The sequence below is a fragment of the Amphimedon queenslandica genome, unplaced genomic scaffold (assembly GCF_000090795.2).
Source record: "Amphimedon queenslandica unplaced genomic scaffold, v1.1 AMPQUscaffold_12975, whole genome shotgun sequence".
In the NCBI taxonomy this organism is placed as follows: Eukaryota; Metazoa; Porifera; class Demospongiae; order Haplosclerida; family Niphatidae; genus Amphimedon; species Amphimedon queenslandica.
In genome coordinates, this window is record NW_003546789.1 from 14,467 (window position 1) to 35,700 (window position 21,234).

General features: G+C 34.0%; 5 protein-coding genes and 1 long non-coding RNA gene across 7 annotated transcripts in view; 1 reads left to right on the plus strand and 5 right to left on the minus strand.

Annotated features, from left to right (window-relative positions):
- Nucleotides 1-5,658, minus strand: part of LOC105314355 (kinetochore-associated protein 1-like) — a 14,388-nt gene extending 8,730 nt beyond the window's left edge. The window contains exons 1-18 of the mRNA XM_020002116.1: nucleotides 5,525-5,658; nucleotides 4,941-5,087; nucleotides 4,829-4,885; nucleotides 4,579-4,692; nucleotides 4,405-4,518; nucleotides 4,214-4,357; nucleotides 4,057-4,146; nucleotides 3,886-4,007; nucleotides 3,709-3,817; nucleotides 3,489-3,548; nucleotides 3,374-3,448; nucleotides 3,181-3,330; nucleotides 2,324-2,402; nucleotides 2,210-2,274; nucleotides 1,405-1,649; nucleotides 832-1,019; nucleotides 637-730; nucleotides 88-349 (exon numbers count right to left, since the gene is read on the minus strand). Coding sequence (XP_019857675.1) covers nucleotides 88-349; nucleotides 637-730; nucleotides 832-1,019; nucleotides 1,405-1,649; nucleotides 2,210-2,274; nucleotides 2,324-2,402; nucleotides 3,181-3,330; nucleotides 3,374-3,448; nucleotides 3,489-3,548; nucleotides 3,709-3,817; nucleotides 3,886-4,007; nucleotides 4,057-4,146; nucleotides 4,214-4,357; nucleotides 4,405-4,518; nucleotides 4,579-4,692; nucleotides 4,829-4,885; nucleotides 4,941-5,042 — 2,070 coding nt within the window. The 5' untranslated portion in view covers nucleotides 5,043-5,087; nucleotides 5,525-5,658. The remainder of the gene's footprint in view (nucleotides 1-87; nucleotides 350-636; nucleotides 731-831; nucleotides 1,020-1,404; nucleotides 1,650-2,209; nucleotides 2,275-2,323; nucleotides 2,403-3,180; nucleotides 3,331-3,373; nucleotides 3,449-3,488; nucleotides 3,549-3,708; nucleotides 3,818-3,885; nucleotides 4,008-4,056; nucleotides 4,147-4,213; nucleotides 4,358-4,404; nucleotides 4,519-4,578; nucleotides 4,693-4,828; nucleotides 4,886-4,940; nucleotides 5,088-5,524) is intronic.
- Nucleotides 5,659-5,675: 17 nt separating this feature from the next.
- LOC109585967 (kinetochore-associated protein 1-like) lies at nucleotides 5,676-7,378 on the minus strand. Its single transcript, XM_020002111.1, has 11 exons — nucleotides 7,357-7,378; nucleotides 7,152-7,238; nucleotides 6,879-6,973; nucleotides 6,745-6,834; nucleotides 6,546-6,607; nucleotides 6,456-6,494; nucleotides 6,317-6,392; nucleotides 6,141-6,254; nucleotides 6,005-6,094; nucleotides 5,813-5,848; nucleotides 5,676-5,750 (listed from the first exon to the last, which is right to left on the minus strand). Exons 1-11 carry the CDS (start codon nucleotides 7,376-7,378, stop codon nucleotides 5,676-5,678), a joined length of 786 nt encoding a protein of 261 aa, XP_019857670.1.
- Nucleotides 7,379-7,535: 157 nt separating this feature from the next.
- On the minus strand, nucleotides 7,536-8,772 carry LOC109585974 (uncharacterized). The gene is made up of 7 exons (XR_002186759.1): nucleotides 8,743-8,772; nucleotides 8,551-8,657; nucleotides 8,424-8,476; nucleotides 8,261-8,321; nucleotides 8,074-8,149; nucleotides 7,774-8,032; nucleotides 7,536-7,628 (listed from the first exon to the last, which is right to left on the minus strand). It is a non-coding gene; the product is annotated as an uncharacterized LOC109585974 (long non-coding RNA).
- A 1,120-nt stretch (nucleotides 8,773-9,892) lies between these two features.
- Nucleotides 9,893-13,340, minus strand: LOC105314356 (serine/threonine-protein phosphatase 6 regulatory ankyrin repeat subunit B-like). The gene is made up of 4 exons (XM_020002112.1): nucleotides 13,134-13,340; nucleotides 13,050-13,089; nucleotides 12,334-12,516; nucleotides 9,893-11,445 (listed from the first exon to the last, which is right to left on the minus strand). The coding sequence occupies exons 1-4, from the start codon at nucleotides 13,338-13,340 to the stop codon at nucleotides 9,893-9,895; spliced, it is 1,983 nt and encodes a 660-aa protein (XP_019857671.1).
- LOC109585976 (uncharacterized) lies at nucleotides 13,326-15,577 on the plus strand. 2 transcript variants are annotated; one of them, XM_020002118.1, is made up of 7 exons: nucleotides 13,326-13,601; nucleotides 13,643-13,687; nucleotides 13,732-13,868; nucleotides 13,914-14,069; nucleotides 14,131-14,296; nucleotides 14,999-15,067; nucleotides 15,147-15,577. In XM_020002118.1, the coding sequence occupies exons 1-7, from the start codon at nucleotides 13,499-13,501 to the stop codon at nucleotides 15,512-15,514; spliced, it is 1,044 nt and encodes a 347-aa protein (XP_019857677.1). In that variant the 5' UTR covers nucleotides 13,326-13,498; the 3' UTR covers nucleotides 15,515-15,577. The 2 variants fall into 2 exon arrangements, with proteins under 2 accessions (XP_019857677.1, XP_019857676.1); XM_020002117.1 differs by having other exon boundaries at nucleotides 13,327-13,601; nucleotides 13,729-13,868.
- A 104-nt stretch (nucleotides 15,578-15,681) lies between these two features.
- LOC100639165 (transient receptor potential cation channel subfamily A member 1 homolog) lies at nucleotides 15,682-20,537 on the minus strand. The gene is made up of 18 exons (XM_020002119.1): nucleotides 20,462-20,537; nucleotides 20,285-20,357; nucleotides 19,479-19,838; nucleotides 19,326-19,424; nucleotides 19,181-19,279; nucleotides 19,034-19,135; nucleotides 18,370-18,468; nucleotides 18,182-18,318; nucleotides 17,906-18,081; nucleotides 17,748-17,853; nucleotides 17,634-17,688; nucleotides 17,402-17,576; nucleotides 17,285-17,335; nucleotides 16,799-17,229; nucleotides 16,541-16,732; nucleotides 16,419-16,487; nucleotides 16,177-16,371; nucleotides 15,682-16,117 (listed from the first exon to the last, which is right to left on the minus strand). The coding sequence occupies exons 3-18, from the start codon at nucleotides 19,755-19,757 to the stop codon at nucleotides 15,860-15,862; spliced, it is 2,523 nt and encodes an 840-aa protein (XP_019857678.1). The 5' UTR covers nucleotides 19,758-19,838; nucleotides 20,285-20,357; nucleotides 20,462-20,537; the 3' UTR covers nucleotides 15,682-15,859.
- Between the last annotated feature and the right edge of the window lie 697 nt (nucleotides 20,538-21,234).

The window sequence follows — 21,234 nt, forward strand, 5'->3', positions numbered from 1 at the left end:
AGAGGGAGGGAGAGAGAGGGAGGGAGAGAGAGGGAGGGAGGGAGAGAGGGAGGGAGGGAGAGAGGGAGGGAGGGAAGACAAGGCTACCTGACATGAAACACTCAATGCCAGCTGAGTGTGATTATTATTGGTGAGATATTTCAATAAACTATCACAAGACATGTCCAGTATAGCTTTAGCACCAGCTCCTTCATCAAGAGGAAATAAAGAAGACAACCTCAATTGTCCTCTGTGTGACATATACTGTAAAACTGAGAAACAGTAATCCACTGCTAGTGGCAGGCTGTCTTTGGAATTTAAGGACAAGCCGTCCTCAGTGAAATACATTGAACCAAACTTTCCATTCATCCTATGGTTACAAATGAATGAACATACATGTATTAATAATTTAATATGCACAATAAAGTGAACAAATTAAGTGAACAATGTACATGTACATAAGTGTACATGTACATGTACCAATGTACATACATGTACATGTACCAATGTACAAGACACAAATACAGTAGAGGGGGAGGAAGAGAGAAAAACAGTGTACATACAAATGTACAACACGTGCAGACACTCTTGATACAACACATACATGTACATGTAGATGTAGATGCATGTAGTGCAAATGAGAGATAATGATCTTACACTGTATCTTGTGTAACTGCTCCATTGCACTGATACCATAGGCACTTGAGAAAGAGACAAAGACGATGTAACAATTTACAAAATAATAAATCATCTGCAGATAGAGAGAGAGAGAGAGAGAGAGAGAGAGAGAGAGTGAGAGAGAGAGAGTGAGGGGGAGTGTATCATACATGTACATGTATACTACAGTCTCACCATTTTGTGCTACATTAACAAGAAAGGAAGACAATTCCATCATTATTTGTACTAGCAGTTGTCCATTAGTATCAGTCAGTGCATCCTCTTCTCTCAGGCAGGACCACACATAAGTAACTATGGACACTGTCTCCTTGATAATGCTAGTATCCACAGGCGACTGGGTAGAACATGACTCAATAAAAACCCTAAAAGAACAAAGTACACGTACATACACAGTAGTTATCATGTACCATATACTGAAATTTTCCCTAAGTTGCCCAAAAAATAATTTCGGGGATTTTAAATGTTGCATACCTATAGCTCCAAATTTTCATCAGTCAAAATTTTTGTCAATTGGAAAGGTATTTTTGCTTGACAAAATTTTTGTTAACCATGGGTAGTATGCAGATTAAGAACAAAAATGACAAAATTAATTTTAACAAGAAATTAAGATTTTGACAACATTTTTGAGTGACAAAATTTGGATCTATACGGTATTCTATTCACAAACTTTCAAAAAATCATAGAATTTATTAAAATTTTGGGCTACAAAAGTTTTTGTCATACAGTGACACTGTGACAGTGTTGTACCTGGTGAGTTCAGTTGTTTGTTTGATGCTCCCTTTCATTAAAGAGGCTGACATAACCTCTTGATAAGCACGGGCCTCCGTTACTCCTAGCAACCAGCCGTATCTAAGGCAACGACGAACGAAGCGAGACTCTGAAGAAGAATCAGCATCATCCTCTTCCTCTTTGACTATAAAGTACTGTAAGAGCTCCAAGCAATGACTGGAGTCCAGCAGTGTAGATACTGGTTTGAACTCATTGTAATCAACCTACAGTACATGCACATGTATAATAACAATTGACACTTTTAATTGTGTGTGTACATTAATGGGGTCTGGCACTACTAAATTTCATTTAATTTAGACACGTACATGTACATGTATTAATAATCAAAAACATTATTAATTTATGTGCTTTTTTATTGGCCTCGCCAGTGATTAGCAGTAGACTCAGAGAACAAATAGGGCCTACTAAATGTGTGTGTGCACTGAGTAGAAGTCCAAGAAACTCAAGCTTCTTCCCACAGTTACTCCAGGAAACACCATTTTACTCTAGCAATCAAGATTTGACACTTTCACTGGAATGATACTGGATTCATTATTATTAATTTTTTGGCAACATTGCTGATTCAGGCATCTATCATTTAGCACTAAAAGAACTTTGCAATGGAGGTATTGATGGATTTCTTTCAAGTAACAATAATTAGCCTCTTTATCACTTTAATCGACCAAGTTATACAATCTGATGGACAAAGGGACTGGATACTCAAGGTTGTACTGTACATGTAAATGTATCCTGAGTGTTACATAACAACAATAATTATTAGCACCTGTAATATTTTCATCTTTTTCAGCAATCCAATAACTAGCTCTACAGAGTAACCATTGCTTGTTTCTATAATTAGCAACATACATGTATTTTAATAATGACATCATTACTTTACCTTGGACGTGTTCTATTAATAGAAACTTAAAACACTCCAGGGCAGTGTCTATAAATACACACCAGTCATCAGAAATAAACTAAAAATAGGAATAAAACAAATAAGGAAATATAAACGTACATGTACAGTACATGCAGTATTAGCAAAAAATATTTGCAGAAATTTAATTTTGGAGTTAAAGGCTGTATCAAGTGCGCTTACACCAGCAAAATTATCCACATACATTAAATTTTGTTTTCTTAGCACAAAATCATAAATATAAGTCTTTGAAATGTTTCCAGCTACATGTACATACAATATAAACATGTAGTACGTGTATAAATGTACACAGGGTTTCCCATAGGATTTTGTCATAGTGCTTCTTGTCAGAACTTAGTGTATACTGTACATGTACATGTAGTACAGGGTATTTTGCCAAACCTCTAGGCAAGAAATATTCCATTTTTATATTCTTTCCTGATGAAAATACATGTACTTAATGTATAGAGACTTTGAGCTAATTCCGATAAAAATTTAACTTTTATAATTTTTTAAGTTGCTCAAAATCAGGCCAAAGACCGTGCACTATAGCACACAGTTTTTGGTCGAATTTCACCAAAAATGAAAAGGAGAGAATTTTCCATTTTAATATTTTTTTTCCTGATGCAAATACAAGTACTTATGATGTGTAGAAACTTTGAGCCAAATCCGATCAAAATTGAATTTGTTACAAAATTTTAAAGTTGCAATGTACATGTACACAGTTGATGATTAGTTGCTTTATGGTAAACCATGAATGTACAATACAGTACATACATGTACATGTACATATGTACAGTACATATAAAGGTATTATAATCTGCCACATATTCCCTTACATAGTCTTGTTTCTGTTCTTCAGTCAGTTCAGTGTATTCTTTGCTACTGGCCTCCAGCTTTGATAACATTGAGGTTCCTGTTACCATGGCAACAGAAACAGCAGTGCCAAGAGGAGAGATAGATTTTAAAATTTTATTTATTTTGTGCGACTATAAAAATAATTTTAAAAAGCAACAAAAATTATATATATACTTGATGTCTTTTAGAGAGCTCGGTTATATGAAACTGATACAGTTTGAGAGTTTCCATACCGTAGAGTTTCGAGACCTGGTACAGGAATGAAAGTATGAGAATAAGGTGGACTGACTTTGAGAGAATCCTCAAGAACATCTTCATTATCTTGTTTTAATATATAACATATACAACGCTAGAAAAATAAATGTTTTAAAATAAATTTTCAGAAATATAAATTTTTTGCATGTGCATGCACAGCTACACATACACATACATGTACATGTTTGAACAAATAATTAAATAATTAAATATAAATAATATTTATGTCCTTTCTCCTTCTCTCTCTCTCTTACCCAGGCTTGCATGGTATCAGAGAACAAAAAGTTAAAGTCCTGTATATGATACTTGAACAAAACATTTGACACTTTCAACAAATTGTACTGCCTTGCAAGATCCTTCACGCTACATTAAAAATAAAATAAACCAGACCATGCATGTACATGTACATACAGTATATCACACCCACTTACCAGGGGAAATCCATTTGTAAGCATTCCTGTACCAGACCCTCCACTGAGCTGCTCCAAATATTTAGGCCCCCTTGAATGCCTTGGACCCCTTGCAGAAATTCAACACAGCCCCTGACCCTTATCTGAACACAAGCCACATAGCCGTTACTAAAATTAGTAACAATGCATTACCTCATCATCTTGTATTGATCTAAAAATAGCAATGGCTTTGGCTTCCTGAGAACTGCCAGGGGATAAACTTGAGAGATGAGATAACATGTGCTGAGGAAGAGAGAGAGAGGGGGGGAAGAATAAAGAATATCAAGATATCTGATTTCTCTTCATTTACTTTTAAATAATGGAGTAACACTATATCGAGTGACAAAGAATATTCCCTTAAAAACGGGACCACCTGATTCTCAAATAAAGAGGGCAGGACCTCAGGAGCTACAACTTTATCCAAAACCATGAACACAACACTCTCATAAGACTCCTAGTGAGAGATCACGTGACTGATCATGTGATATGATGTATATGTACCGCTTCAAGTTGATTCAGTGTTAAGGTTAGGTTGAGTTGAGTCTGGACAAACTTCAAATCTTTTAATTTTGATTTTAAATCAATTAGCAGCTGCAATGAGGAGGAATGATTGGTCTAAAAAGAGACAGAGAGAGAAAAGGTTTCAATAAATCATTTAAAGTTTTGTGCACATACGTTCAGTGTGATTTGTGTTGCCTGGAGACCGAGAGACTCCTCCCAGTTCCTGCTGGTTGATAAATAAGATATCAATGAATCCAAAATATTCAGTACATTATCAGGCCAACGGGACTACAGGGAAGGACAATTAAAACTATCATGTCATTATCATCATTATTATTATTACTATCATTATTATTATTATTATTATTATTATTATTATTATTATTATTATTATTACTATTATTATTATTATTATTATTCTCACATTTTCAATTACTTCAAATTGAACCAATCTGCCAATGAGCCACGTCACAGTTGATTTCTAATTAAAGCACATCACAATACGAATACATACAGTGAATAGTACAAGTGGTTACCAGGTGCTGTGGACAGTGAGTTAGAGTAAAAGGTAAGAGATGGCCAATGATCCATGATATCAAATCAAGAGATGACACTGAATCTGATACTGATCTTAACATTATTAACACGTCCTCCTTGTCAGACACATTGACTAGAATATCATTCTAAATTACAAAGAAATAATTAATTTACAATACATGTATACCTTAAGGTTCTAATTGTGTCTACAACATGTACTGTATAGCAGGTAAATTTGGAGAAGCTAAAATTTTGGTAAATTGCTAAATTTTGGTGATTGGTGGATTTTAATCTAGTGAATTTGTGGCCACGTGCCATTGAGCATGCGTATAATGGCTCAAAATGGTGGATTTTTATTTTGGCAAATGGCTATTAAAACGCCAAATTCGCCAAATTTAATTCCCTCCAAAATTTCCTGCTATACGGTAATAACAATAGCATTTTTGAATTTGGCTGCAAAAATTTTAGCTTAAGTGACATTTATTCTTTTCAGTTTTAATCATCAATAAGCCTCCTTTACATGTACATGCACTATGAGTTTAGTGCACATACAGTTTATGACTATATACATGTATTTATTAACCTGATGTCTTCTCCATATGCAGCTGGCAGGTACAATCTCACCAATTATAAGATAATGCAATAATTCATTTGATATGCTCCCATTAATGAACTGCTTCCATGATGATGAGCTTATGAAAGACAGTAAATTGTTAATACATTTAATAATGTGATTAATCAAATATAAAGTACCTGTATTGTATGTTAATTAATTGATAGGTAGCCATTTTATTAAGTACAGTATAAACCTGAAGGACAGAAGAGATAGAGGGTGGGTGGGGTGTCAAAAATATGACATTTATAATATTACCTTTTGCTTTAGTGAGTAATCATCATTACTTATTAACTAATGGAGAGAGAGGAGGGAAGAGGAGAGAGAGGGGGGGAAGAGGAGAGAGAGAGGGGAAAAGAGGAGAGAGAGAGAGAGAGAAAGACAGAGAGAGAGAAAGACAGAGAGAGAGAAACATTGTACATGTACATATGTACATGAATACAAGCTCACTCTGTTCTTAATGTATAATAATAGTTTTTGTGTTATGTTTAATGATTGATAATTCGAACTAAGTATCTGGTCAGATATAATAATGATATCCTATAGAGAGAGGAAGGGAGAGAGTAATAGATGTATAATAGCTTACTGTAACATCGTCTAGTAATTTGATTAGATTCTGAAACAATTCATTCATTTGATCATTGCTAGTAGCTGCACACAAACGCTGATTCAAAAGTTCAGCTTTCTTCACCAACACAACCTAAAAAATAATGATAATAATAATAATACATGTAATAATAATTGTATTGCATGTACATGTACCTGTCTGTCTAGTCCATATTTTTCTGCTAATTGAAACGCTTCAGTAAAAATTTCCTTTGACAATAAAACTGTCAATCTATAAAACATGATACAAAAATCAATAAAATAAACAAAGATAAATTTAAAATGAATTATTCACTTTTGTAAAGGCTGAAGTTGTGACAGTGTCTTGATAGCACTACAACAATTAAATAATTAATTATTATAAATATAAACTGACTTAACTTACATGATATTATCATTATTATTATCAACGTCCTTTTTGACGACTTCAGCATAATACAATACATACTGAAATAAAATACAAAAAAGATTATGGGATGTACATGCGTACATGCATGCACATGTACATGACTGTATGCTTAAATCATGTACATAAGACCTTTATCCTTCTTCCTTTCTCTCTCTTCCCCTTTCTCCTTCCTTACCTCAGGCCCCCAGCCTTTAGCCAGTATTGGTGTCTCTACATTAAGACTATACAGCAAATGTAATGATGGCAATTGATATAAATATATGCACTAAAAGAAAATAAATCAAGTAACAAGAGGTAATATATACTTACTTGACTGGTAGAGCAAACCAGTATGTCCTGTTCTTCATTATTGTTATTATTATTATTCCCGGGAGGTAAGGGGGCTATATCACTGATGCTTAGTCCTTTCAATATATTAATAATGATCATCATGTCCAATAGCCATACACACACTTCACCCGATACATTACATATGTAACAAAAGTATGTGTAGATGAACATGCATGTGCATGACATACATGTATTAATATAGTATTATACATGTACATGCAATATAATAAAAGTACATGTACATGTACTTACCATGTCCAAAAAAGTTATAATGAACTGTCCATCCCTGCTGATGCAGCACTTTACAACAGAGGCACCTAATAAATAAATTAATATTATCTTCGGTTGATTTAATTAAAAAATGTACTAAAAATTCATTCTCAGCCACTTTTTGAATGACCAAACTATGAAAATTTTTTCCTAGTCACTTTTGATGCAATTTGGCCAATGACCTGACCTATACAACAGTACAGCGTCATTGATTAGATTTTGAAGCAACTTGTAAAAAATTCATTAAAATTTTAATTTTGATCAGAATGAGCTCACAAACTAAAAGTACATGTACATGCATGTACATCAATACATTGGGTGTGGGGCTAAATTACATTTTCTATTTACCTTTTAATAAAAATAATACTTGTCTTTATCAATCAGTTCATAGCCCCACCCATTCTCCTCCCTCTCCTCCTCCTCTTTCTCCATCCATACATACAGACTCTCTGCTCCTTGCTATAAATAAGACATTAAACTTACATCAATTGGATGAAGGAGGCTCTCTGTAAACACACAATCAGAAATTCACACTCAATAATGTACAAGTATTGTTTTGTATTTTAAGCGCCACCTAATGATGGAAGGAACGTCAATAACTCACTGATGATACAATGTAGCCATATTGGTCATGAGATGATATACAGTTTATCAGCTCTTGATTGGTTGAAATATTAGCAGAGACTTGTACTATAGATTCTTGAATCTATGGAAGAGAAGGAGAAAGAGGGGAAAGGGAATAGGAAAAGAGAGAGGGAGAAAAGAGAAATTAAGAGACAGACAAGGGAGAGAGAGAAGACAGTAAATGTGTGATAAAATTACAAGTACTAGTATGACAGCAGCAGTGCCTCCTCTTTGAAATGCTAATAAATAAATAAATAAATAATATAATAATAAATAATACCATCAGTCAATTTGGTTATCATTATTAGTAAATCCAATGACTCCACCAGTGGATACTACAAACAAACTGCAACAACCTAACAAGATACAACAAGGACAGACTCTTATGGAATCATAAGACAAACAGTGTACTAGTACATGTACATGTACACATTAAATGTAAATGTGCCAAGCAAGGTTTCTCATACCATTATCAGCTTTTGCAAACTGAATTTGTAAAAATTCTGATTGGCCATCACTATATAGTTGCTGTAAGAGAGAGAGAAAGAGGGGAGGGAAGAGAAGGAGGGAGAATGGAAGGTAGACACAATTACATGTACATGTAATTACATGTACAACCAAATATATTACATAAATGAAAGATTAGATCCATTGATGTGTAAACAAAATGGAGATAGCCAGAACTAAGGTAGAGGGAGAGAGGAAAAGAGAGAGAGAGAGAGATAGGACTTAACATATAATATGCACCATAAATTACCGATCTCCAACAACAACTTGTGTGCCATTATCACTCAATCCAGCAGCTTTGAGTCTACAGTTTATATGCATACTAACTAAATTCAAAAACAGCAGCCAGGGGCGTATCTAGAAATTGAAAAAAAGGAATGCTGAGGGTGCGCGAAGCACGCTGTGATTTTGGCCACACCCACTTTTACGGCGGTAAAACTACCTTTTCCTGCATTTTCGTCAGTTACAGGTGGGGCCAAGATCATTTCAAGCATACTGCTATGTTACTGGTACTTCTGATTGCTCCTTAAAGCACTGGAATCTGCTGAAATCATGATAAGGGGGCTAGATAACTTTGTTAAGAGGCTTGGTAGTGATGCAAGAGTCCAGGACTTCAGTAAATTTTTCTGAGCCCAGCCCTGAGGGGGGGTGCTCAAGCCCCCTCAGCCCCCCCCCCTAAATACGCCTCTGGCAGCCATATAGTATGAAGAATCTATAGCCTAATAAGGCACAGGCTGCCACGGTATCTCCACCAACCAGCAGATTGAGTTCAGCCTATCAAATAAAAAGATTAGACTTAAATTAAAGTATATATACTTTAATCTTTGAAAGCGACAGATAAAGAGAAAACTTCACAAACATCGCACAGAGACATTGCTGTTCCCTCAATTTTCCCGCGGAATGTTTCCGGTTAATGTCGGTTCTTGTCAGCCACGTGCAATGTGGCATGCCAACAAAATCATACATGTACAGCCTTTTGCAGAAAACTTGCCACCACCAGTTCTAGTCACGTGATGATTAGCCATAGGCTTAACTTAATATTTCTATGAAGTCACATGATCAGACTGATGCAAGTTTTGTGCAAAGGGCTGTATAATATCTACGACAAAATTAAAACCATAGACAAAACACACCCATCATCACGTGCTCACATGTGGGCAAAAGCAACTAGCAAAGCCATTATAGATTGAAAAGAACTCAAGAAGCATTGCTCTAAATGCATTAATATTTTGAATAAATAATTCAATTAACTATTAATATAAAATGTCAATTTTAGTTAGGTAGCTATTAAGAGTAATGGTGATACAAAATATTACAGAAGTATTATATAGATAATATTGGTATCTATTGGTGTATGGTGTAAAAGTACAATGGGAATGTAAGGTGGTGGGATGCGGGTGATAAGGTATATATATAATGGTAAGATGGTGGTTAATAGGATTGGTGATAATTGTTACCATTGTGGGTATATGGTACTAAAGTCATGTAAGGTAGTTAGGTGGTGATACAATGGTAGTATGATGGTATAACTGTTATATGTACAATGGTAATATGGTGGTGATAAGTGTAATGGTATGGTGGTAAGGTGGTGTCTAAGATGTGATATCTTTTCTTTGTGTTTTGGTCTGTTCTTGTTGTTCATATTCCTCATGAAAAATTTCCTTCATTCTTTTTTCTTCCTCCATCATATCAAATATTATATCAGTATAAACCTTTTGAAGATATTTAACTACTGATGAATCAGGATTAACTGATTGAGCTGTTTCAATATCATTTGGACGAGGTTTTAAACTAAATTTTTTAACTAAAAATCGAACAAGCTCTAAATTAGAACTCATACTAGCAAAATAAAGCATGGTTTTCAAATCTTTAGTTTCAGCTAGTGCATTACATTTGAGATCAATTAGAAAGTATCGTACTAACTCCATACTACCAGCTTCACATGCTCCATGAACTGAAGTGTATCCATTATTATCAGGATCATCAGGAGTACAGGGGAAGGTCTCTATGAGATAACGTACCATACGAATATTATCAGAACGAGAAGCATAATGAAGAGGAGTACGACCAGACCTGTCTTTAGGTACTGGATTAGACGTAATGTTTAGTTCCAAATACTGGTATATATCAATGCTTCTTATTTCCATTTCAAACATTCTCATGAATAGCCAAGTACCCTTTCTCTCTGCTAGTAAGTGTAAGCAGGTGATGCCATCTTCATCTTCTGCTAAAGGATCCAGTCCATGTGTCTCAATTAGTGTTTTTACTATTCCAATATCTCCTCTCTCACATGCTGCATGAAGCAAACCATGTCCTCTATTATCAATTACATTAACACCTTGAGGATAAATACTGGATAAATAACGAAACACATCAATATGTCCATTACTGCAAGCAACATGAAATACAGTGGATCCTTCATTATCAGTAGCTGTAAGGAGATCATGATGAGTAGAACTACCAGTGACTGAGAACAGTAAAGCTTCAGTGGTATCCTTATGACCAGAGGCAGCTGCTAAGTGCAATGGTGTCTGTCCTTTCTTGTTAGTAATTAATAAGTTATTGCTAGACAGAGTCGCTTTTAGTAGTAACAGCACGATATTCTGTCGTCCGCGTTGACAGGCTACATGTAATGGTGTATTACCATGCTTATCTTGTACATTAACAAGTACAGCATTATAAGGATTATTGAATATGTCACAAGGACTGTCTAATAAACACTTTATCTCACATAACCAGACAACACTCATTAACGGTATACTCTTACTCAGTAAATATTCTACTACTTCATATTTATTAGCTGCTACAGCAACATGTAGTGGTGTACGGTCTTGATGATCAGTTGCATTAGGATTACAATAATTATTATCAATGAGATACTTCAATACATTCAAGTGACCCCTCACTACTGATATGTAAACTGCTCCAGAAAAACTTAAGTGATGATTCTCTACCAGATATTTTATCAAGTGAGTGTGACCTCTTGAAAATGAACCTTCGTTATCTGTTAGGCTCAGAATACACTTGTAATCCTTCATGTATAATTCCAGTAGTAAAATATCCCCAGATTCAGCAGCATAATGAATTGGTAGCTTACCCTTACGGTCAGCCTGATGAGGATCTAACTGATAAGTAGTTATTAATTCTTTAACAAGAGATAAGTTAAGAGACAGTGAGGCATAATGTAAAGCAGTGAGGCCATTCTTATCAACTGCAGTAGGAGACAAACCTTGTTCAGTAATAAGATACTGAACTAAATCAAAGTTACCACTCCATGCAGCATGATGTACTAATGTGCATCCTTCATTATCTGTTTTATTAATATCACAATGCTGTACCTCAATGAGATATTGAGTGATATCAATATGACCATTACGACAAGAATGATGAAGACATGTCATACCATCATTATCAGTGATATTAGGATCACTGTTATGATTATTAATAAGATATTTAACAGAATTAATACTACCTGACTGGCAGGAGTAGACTAATGGTGTACAAGCATAAGTATAATTAGTATAATTAGCGTTGAGATTATACTGAGATATGATATAACTTAATACACTAGTAGAACCTGACCAGGCAGCATAATGTACTGAAGATAGACCACAATTATAAGTTGATGTACAATTAATTTTATGTTCTTCTAATGCTTTTACTAGTAATGTACTGCCACTGTGTAATGCTAAATGAAGTAATGAATTGCCATTTGTGTCAAAGTTAGGGCAAGTGCTAGCTTTCTTAAGAATTGAAGTAAACATTTTAACTCTTTTATTTCGTCTGACAAAATCAATATTTGCTTCTATTTCAGTATTATTAATAATCTCAATATTTGATGCATCTCTTTGTGCCATAAGCTTACTATACACAATACCAGCTGGAATATGTATACCGGCATAACATGCATGATGTAAACATGACAAACCGTCATTATCAGTAACTAATAATGCTTCATTACCTTGAATACTAACAATATACTCAACAACTGATGATGAAGCAAACCATGAAGCAGTATGAAGTGGAGTTTTACCATATTGATCCTTTAAATCAATGGATAATTGATATTGATTTAAAAGGTACTTAAAAAGATCAACATTATTACTCATAGAAGAGTAATGCAGTACAGTAGATTGAAAATTATCTCTTGAATCTGGTGAGAAGAGGTTCAATGATTCAAGCTTGTGGACTAATGTTAACTCTCCACTTTTACAAGCTAACAATGATAAAGAAGCACTAACACAATTAATCTGAGAAGTATTACATTGTCTCTCAATAAAAAATTCCACTAGGTCAGAATGGCCCCCCATTGCTGAGTACAGTAATGCAGTGTTATTGCTATTGTCTGGTTTATCAGGAGGAATGTTACACGTGCCTACTAGATATTGTACTATCAATAAATGGCCCTTATAAGATGCCATATGTAAACTAGATACACTATTATCATCACCTTCATTAGGATCAATACTATATTGATTGATGAGTAGTTGAACGATCTCAATGTGTCCACCATATGATGCAGAGTGTAAGGGAGTCCAACCATGAAGACCACGATGATATGTGCTGTAGCCAAACTTGTTAAGAAGCCATTTTACTTCATCTTTTAATCCTCTCCAAGCTGCTTCATGTAATGGTGTACTGGTATTTTCATACCATAATGGATCACATATATCTATGAATGAAGAATATTATTAGTAACACATGTTATGTATATGGAAGGATTGACTAAAGGTCAGTTCATGTACTTACCAATTTCAGTGGATAAGTGTTTAACCTCTTCTATTGAGAACTGTTAAATTTAAAATAATATTAAATTTGTATTTACAATTTTACATCATAATCACAAACCTCTCTAAGATCATATTTATTTTCACCACATGTTAGTTCAGTGATACCAATACTAGCTAACTGTTGTTGTAGCTTTGTACTTAGAGGAAATAATAAAGAATAAAGATACTCAGGAATGAGATGCTTGAATTGAAGAGAGCCATAAGTAACAACAGAGAAATAAAACCTCAGGTCATTTTTCTGCCAACTCATATGGAAGGATTGACCAACATGAACTTTGTTTTTTAGTTTGCATAGTTGGTTACAGTGAAGTTAGCCCATCTAATGGAGAAAATGAAGGAAATGGGGGTGGAGTGAATGAAGGTAGTCAAGATGAAGAGGACATTGTGAATGATGATGATAACTGCTTTATGGAGGATGATGGAAGAGGGCAGTGTAGTAATGGTAATAATGGAGGAGAACAAGGAAGCGATGAAGCTTCAGATAGCTCAAGTTCATCATCATCACATGCAGGTCAGTCATTGAAATCTTTTTAGTTAATGAGACTATAATAGACCCAATATCTGATGAATCAAGTATATGTAGTGGACCTAGTGAAAGTATGCAATTTCATTAAAATGATGATTATGACTTATTTTAGAAGAGCACCATCATGATGACACAAAACCTGCAGCAGCAAGTATTGAAAAAGCTAAATGGTATATAATAGCAACTTTTGGTGATGAATGTGAAAGTCAAGTAATATTTGCTGCTACTAAAAGGCTAAATGCTCTCATTGAGGTAACATTGTGTATTATAATCTAATTGATTAATAATTAATCATAGTATATCAAGAAATACCATAATGATAAGAAAAAACTTCAAGATGCCCCCTTTCAATTCGAAAAGGACAAAAGTTACATTGAACTGATTTTTGATTCAGAACAAAAACCTCAAGATATTAAAGAATGGGTTGTGACTCCCTTAATTACGCCTTGCAAAGTTTGTATTTTGTTTGCTTTTTATACTAACATGTAACTACCTGTATCTATGATTTTTATAGTTTTTCCAACAACATATTAATGATTTTGGTGATAAAAAAGATTCTTTTCCTCCATCTTGTTTGGTGTATGCTGATCCATTATGTGATGCTGTACCTGTACTTAGGTATAGTGTACCAGTAAAAAATGTGATTGAACCCTTCAGCTTACTTATTTACAAAAGAAGAGGTAAGATATCATAGATATTGCACCCACAACGTCTTTGGATATGAATATTGTATTATTTATGAATATACCATATAATGCTTTAATTTTACAAACTAAAATTTTGCAGATTAATAAAAACCAATTTTTTGCGGAAATAACTTGGCGTACCTGCAATGTTAGTGCCATGCCTTTATTGGCAATTGAATATTTAGCAGATCTTTAATTTCACCATTGCATGCTAACCTGCTAAAACAGGGAAAGTTTTGCTTCTCAAAAATAAAGTACTATAGAGTATAGAGCTTTTGCACGAATATAATTAATGGGAGGTTGGAGCTAACTTTACTGCCATGTTGAGTGGCAACATATATACTGCAAACTGTTTGTATTATTTATGGTAGCAAGAATGTACATGAGGCATAGAAACAAACTGGATATTTTCATCAGAGATATCATATTTTGCTGCAGAATATTATAGAGAGTCCTTTACTTGATATTTCCATTTTTTACTACCTTTCTTTAGCCTCAAATGTCAACTGCAGAATTTATTCGGATTTTTTTCTCCATTGTTTCCATTCCACTATATACATTACATTCTTGCCACCAAACATGGCAGACAATTTAGCTCAAATTTAGCCACACAGGTGTGGTTCGTCTTGTGACATCACTGAAAACAACAAAAATAAATCATTTCAATAATTTGTCCATTTATTTAATATTAATCAGATCGTAGTACCTCCTCCTCCTCTAATACAATTACTGAAGTTACTGCAGTATCATCCAATGGAGGAGCTAGTAAGTAACAGTGTGTGTGTATGTGTGTGTGTGCACAGTTTGTGTCAATTGGGTTATATTGACCTTTGACCTCTATTAGGTGTACCAGCCAATGTTGTTATTGATGTTGATAAAGTAAAGAAAGTGATCAATGATGTTCTTGTCTCTCACCATGCTCGCCTTAATTATCTAAAGACCTCTCTATCAGATCTTGCTAATCAGTTATATGAAGTTGGTCTCATTAATGATGAAGTCAGAGAGACTTGTAGCATGGACAAGTTCATTGCAGAGTTCAAGGCTAGTTTCCACTTCCTTGATGATATGTCTGAAGTTCAAGATCACTGTAAGAAGTTTTTGAACTCATTCATTGCTGTTAGAGGCAGTTATATTAATGCTGCTAAGTTTTTACGTCAGAAATGGACTGAAGCTATTAAAACTGAGCTTGGGATTGATTTCATTATTGATTAGATTTTTGCATTTCCTGTTGCTTTTGTTTTATGAGGAATTTATGGCTCACTTTCCTTTTTAAAATTTTATTGTTAAAAATGGTTCAATCATTTGAGGATTGTTGATTTCAACTCTTCACAATAGATCTATACCTGTATATTGATATCCTCATCCTGCCTTTTAAAAAGCTCATTCCAATTAAAAGTTTTTTAAATGTAAAAATACTCTCTCATAGCACACAAGCAATGATAATTTTGATAAACTACAAAAGCACAAAAAGTATTAATTTTTAGTATAAAAATAGACATTAAAGTTATTTTTTAAATAATTAAATCATTAATTATCTGCTCCTCCATTCAAACCTAATTAATATGCTACTTCCATTTCTCCTCTCCTACTACATCTACTTCTTATCCTCTTGCTTCTCTTTACACGTCTTTTCTTGATACGTTTAACAATAGCTAACAATTGAGTCACCGAACTGCGTAATTCCTTCACTTCCTGAAATACTGAACTGCCTAGTTCCTTCACTTCCCGAGAAACTAAACTGTGTAATTTATCATGCTCAAGACGCATTTGCTCAGATAACGGTTTGCATTGATTCTTAACATCAGCTATAGTTGCCTGTATTACATGTAAGTATAATTTTTATGATACAAAGAGTAGATTCATGGTCTGCTCACCTGAGGTGTTGTAAAGTATCCCTTAATCTCATCAATAGCACGTTTTAAGACTCCTTTCTTCTGGTTTGGATACCTGTATTGTTTTCGTTTAACAGTGATGAGGGATTTAACTTTTCTGGGAATTTGTGTCCTTTTAAAGATGCTTAGTGTCAGTAATGATCTTAGAAATTCTTCGATACTTAGTGTGAATTCAACCTATAAACAGTTAAATTTTATGTTTGCAATTACACTAACATTCTTACCCTCAGAATTAGTCTGTAAGTATCAGCTGATTTTTGTATTTCTTGAGTGTCACCGACAGCTAAACTAGTCTATAAAATGGGTTAACTATGCAGTGGGAACAGTAAGTAGAGGATGAACATACCAATAGGTTAAGAAATAGGATTGGCATTAAAACCACAAACACAATTATTAATGAAAATGTAACCACTGGATACTGTACGTCTGGAGAATTTATTTGATTATTCTGTTGTAATAATGAATCCATATTAAATTCTCCCATTGTCATCATCACTGTTTTAACAATTGTCCTCCATGGAGTGATGAATGGAGTACGCTATAGTATAAAGACAGAGAGAGGCAGACCAAAAGAAATAAAAATGATGTATTCAATAAGTCTTACAATTCCTTCTGATTTGTCTTGAGGATCATTAAACATCATGTATAAAGGAATTGCAAAGGCTGAGATTAATAATAAGGCAAGAATGACAACTTTAATAAAGTTGTTAAAAATCTTAATGAACATGACCACGTATATTCCAACTATTGGTAGCTTCTCCACAAAAAATATAAGTGCAATCCAACTGAGGAATACTGCAATTACTCCAATCTGCCACTGCCATGGATGAGTACAATAGCACTGATTGCTACGTACAGATGTAAATATTATGGTAAAAATGAATAGCGAAATCTCTAGGAAGTTAGCAAAACTGGTCAAATACTGTAATCTGAACAGAATGATTTGAAATGCTTCACGTATTATCATGATTGTAGAATACACTATCAAGCACACGCTGGCAAAAGATATAAATTTTTGAGGTACAAAACTTTCCTCTATAATATAACACAGAATAGCTACATGATAGTCACATGTTTATTATTCACTTACCAGGAAAGCAATCAATAAATGTGTCATTGTCATTTCCAAATACTTCAATACCTATTGAAAAACATTGAATGCATGACAGGTAATTAATAAGCTACCCCATACTTATTTATAACTTACATTTGCTTGAAAGTGGTGACTGAACAGAGAGAGCAAATGATGACAGCAGAATGACAAACAGGAAATATACTATCAAATTGGAGTAATAGAATTTATGCCCATATTTATTCCATTTTTGATCAAGTAGTCTTGTGACAAGTGGATGCTTCAATAAGTCGGCATTTGGTGAATGAGCCTATCAATTATTATTAGTCATAATTATTAGCAAGGGTATTAGTCATTAACTACTCACAAGAATATTAAGACAGTGATTCTGACTAGAGTATTCTAGCTGTCCAGTCCATTTTCTATTATTATTGAATCACGCAAAACATTGCGTTTTTATAGTAATAAAAATAATACTTACCGATCAAAATCATCAAGAAACTCATTATTATAAGTTATCTTATAATCAGGATCATACGGTGATTCTTCTGTCTCACAACAGCGATCAAAAACAACTTTAGCTACATCTGAAGGTGAAAAATGTAATTATGATCCATTATATATACATAATGTAATAACCTGGCATCTTTTTAATTATTCTTCTCATAGGTGTTGTGAATTGGGTTTTAGATTTACTAGTAACATCGTCACTATCTGAATCATTACAATTTTCAGCATCTTCTCTTCTGCTCCAAACTATGTTACGTAATGCAGATTCCCATTTCTCACTGTTCACTATGGCCATTGCAGCATCTCTAAATTAAAAATAGATTGTACTTAGCACAAAAATAACTGCTATCATTAACATTGACATATAAAACAGTAATCAGTGATTTATAATTTATCCAGGCTCACTTTTGTCCTTCCTCTACAGCAATGTCAAGAGGATTAAGACCAAATATATAACGTTTAGTAACATCAGCTCCATGCTCCAGTAATAGTTTAACTACTTTTGTATGCCCTTTTCTACAGGCAATATGTAGTGCAGTATACTACACAATAATAATGACAATAAAATTAATAACTTATATTTGAAATCATACTTTATAAGTATCAGTGTGGTTGATATCAGCTCCAAACTCCAGCAATAGTTCAGCTACTTGTACATGTCCTTTCATGCAGGCCATATGAAGTGCTGTATACTACATAGCAATAATAATAATGATAATTAACTAGTCAATTAAAAGCATTGTACACATGCATCTATTAAGAGATGTATATGATTGCAGAACACCTCACTCAGCCTCACTGCATGACAAGCCTTAAAAGGGAATTTGGCTTAATCATTTTATTGCTATCCAGCTGTTATAGCATTTAACAATCTTTAAAATAGTCATGCACAAATATAGCTGGACAAGTTGACATACCGGTAGCTCTGAAATTCCCTGTACTATAATCAAATTTCATCAAAAATGGTAGGAGAGGATTTTCCATTTTCACTGTGTTTTCTAATGTACATATATGCCTTTATGTTGAGTATATATTTTTTAATTTTTTGCTAATTTCTGAAGTTGCTTAAAAATTAGACAAAAGTGTACTACATGCTAGGCTGGGGCAGCTACATGTATTTTGAAGTGGGTGAATGCAACTGCCTTACTCACTGCAGTAATTTGATAAGATAAATACAGTTGATGTACATGTACAATTGAAGAGTGTCACCTGAATAACTTGCTCAGGCTCATCCAATTATGAATTACTATCTCTTACTTCAAAAATATCACCAGTGAGATTGACATCAGCTTCATACTTGAGTAGCAGATCAACTATTTCTGCATGCCCATTTGTACAGGCAATATGAAGTGCTGTATGCTAAATAATGATAAAATATAAAATAAAAGTTACTATGTCTCTTACTTTTAAATTATCTGTGAGATTGATATCAGCTCCATGCTCCAGTAGCAGCTCAACTACTTGTGTGTGTCCTTCTTCACAAGCCATAGAAAGTGCTGTGCGCTATAATAATAATGACAAATAACAATTACTGTGCCTTCTAGCTTACACCATTATCATTAGTGAGATTGGCATCAGCTCCATGCTTCAGTAGTAGTTTAACTACTAGTGTATGTCCTCCTTCACAGGCAATATGAAGAGCTGTACACTACACAATAACAATAATACAAATAATAAAAATAAATCTAGTCTATGCTCTTACATTACAAGTATCAGTGAGGTTGATATCATCCTCAATTTGAGAAAGAGCATCAGGAAGAGCGGCATCAGGATCATTAGCTTCTGAGATCCTTTTGCTTCCATGTGAGCCAGCAATACGTAAAGGTGTAAAGCAATCAGCTCTTCCTTTAATAAGTAGAAGAACAATCCTTTCATTACCTGCCTCACAAGCATAATGAAGTGGTGTACGTCCAATGTAATCAGTAGCATTGACCTCCACTACCACTTTGCTGTTGTGCAACCAATTCGTAGACATCGTCATAGTTGCTATCAATACAGGCTCTGTGAAGAGGTGTCTGACCAAAGTTATCACTAAAACTAAGAGTATTCATTGCTTCTAAATCTAGAAATGGATAATGTTAGTAAAAATGACACAGTGCATTACTATTGATGTATGTTAACAGACAACTTATAATAAAAATGGGTTTATATAAGCACAGGATGTAATGGTAGCCTAAATCACATTTTGTGAAATAACTCCCACACATTCACACACTTGTTCAGCACTAGCTGTATAATCACTGAAGCTCTGATGGAGCATGTCAAACATATCAATCACTAACTTGGAGTATTATTTTAAAAACTGTTTCTCACAAAATGATCACACAATAAGACAAAAATGCTGGCAATGACAATATATAACATTTTACCAGCCTACATCACTGATACACTGATGTAGTGGAAAAATACATGCCGCAAAGTTTTGGCAATGAATGACATGTATGCACATCATCAGTATATAAATGCTCATTTATGCATGTTACTCAAATAATTCAGAATATAACTTACCAGCAATGCCATTCTTATCCTTAGTGTTAGTTTTATGTTTAAAAGCATAAGAAGCAGAAGTCGTCAGAGAAGCCTGAAACGAGATGAGAAAGAGAGAGCCCAGTAGTAAAAGAATAAAGTGAGAAAGAGAATGAGTAAAGAGAGCTTTAAACTATGTATAATTATAGCTCACACTACCATTGGAATTTCAGTTGCTTCGACTGGACTACCAGCCATCTTCTCAGCTGTCAGAATTTCCCCCAACACGCATATTAGATCTATTTCCAAAGTTAGTCCCCCCGGAAAATTTACCGGGAAGTCATTCCTGAATTTCCCCCCCGAGAAGTGTACACTATCACAACTGACTGGAGAGCTGATTTATCTTGATTAAAGCTGTAGGAACACCAAATTTAAAGTTAGAGTGATTTTTAACTAGAGCTATTTAGATTGTTAGAGCTTATTCCAACAAAAAATTAGTATTTTAAAGCACCCATTAATTTTAAAGAATAATAAATCATCCAAAATTTAGAAAATGATTTCTCTAATTTGTCCTAATACATACATTGTATGTATATTCATGTTTTAATGTTGTGTGGCAAGTTTAAGTGCTAAGCTGATTCCGACCAAATTTGTATATTTACAATTTTAAAAGTTACTTTAAAAATTAAGCCAAGTCCCTGTACTGTAAGTACAAGGTTTTTGGCCAAATTTTGACAAAAATGACTAGAAAAAAATTCTCCATTTTTAGAATTTTTTCTACACATACATGTTCTTATGTTGTGTAACAAGTTTGAACTGATTCCAATTGAAATTCGATTTCCTACAAATTTTTAAAAAATTGCTCAAAAATCTGACCAAAGTCCCTGTACTAAACATAAAAAATTTAAAAAAACAAGGTTAAGTAGGATTCCGAACGACCAACGAAAATACGAAATGAAAATCCTACTCGTGACGCAAATTCTACTCTACAT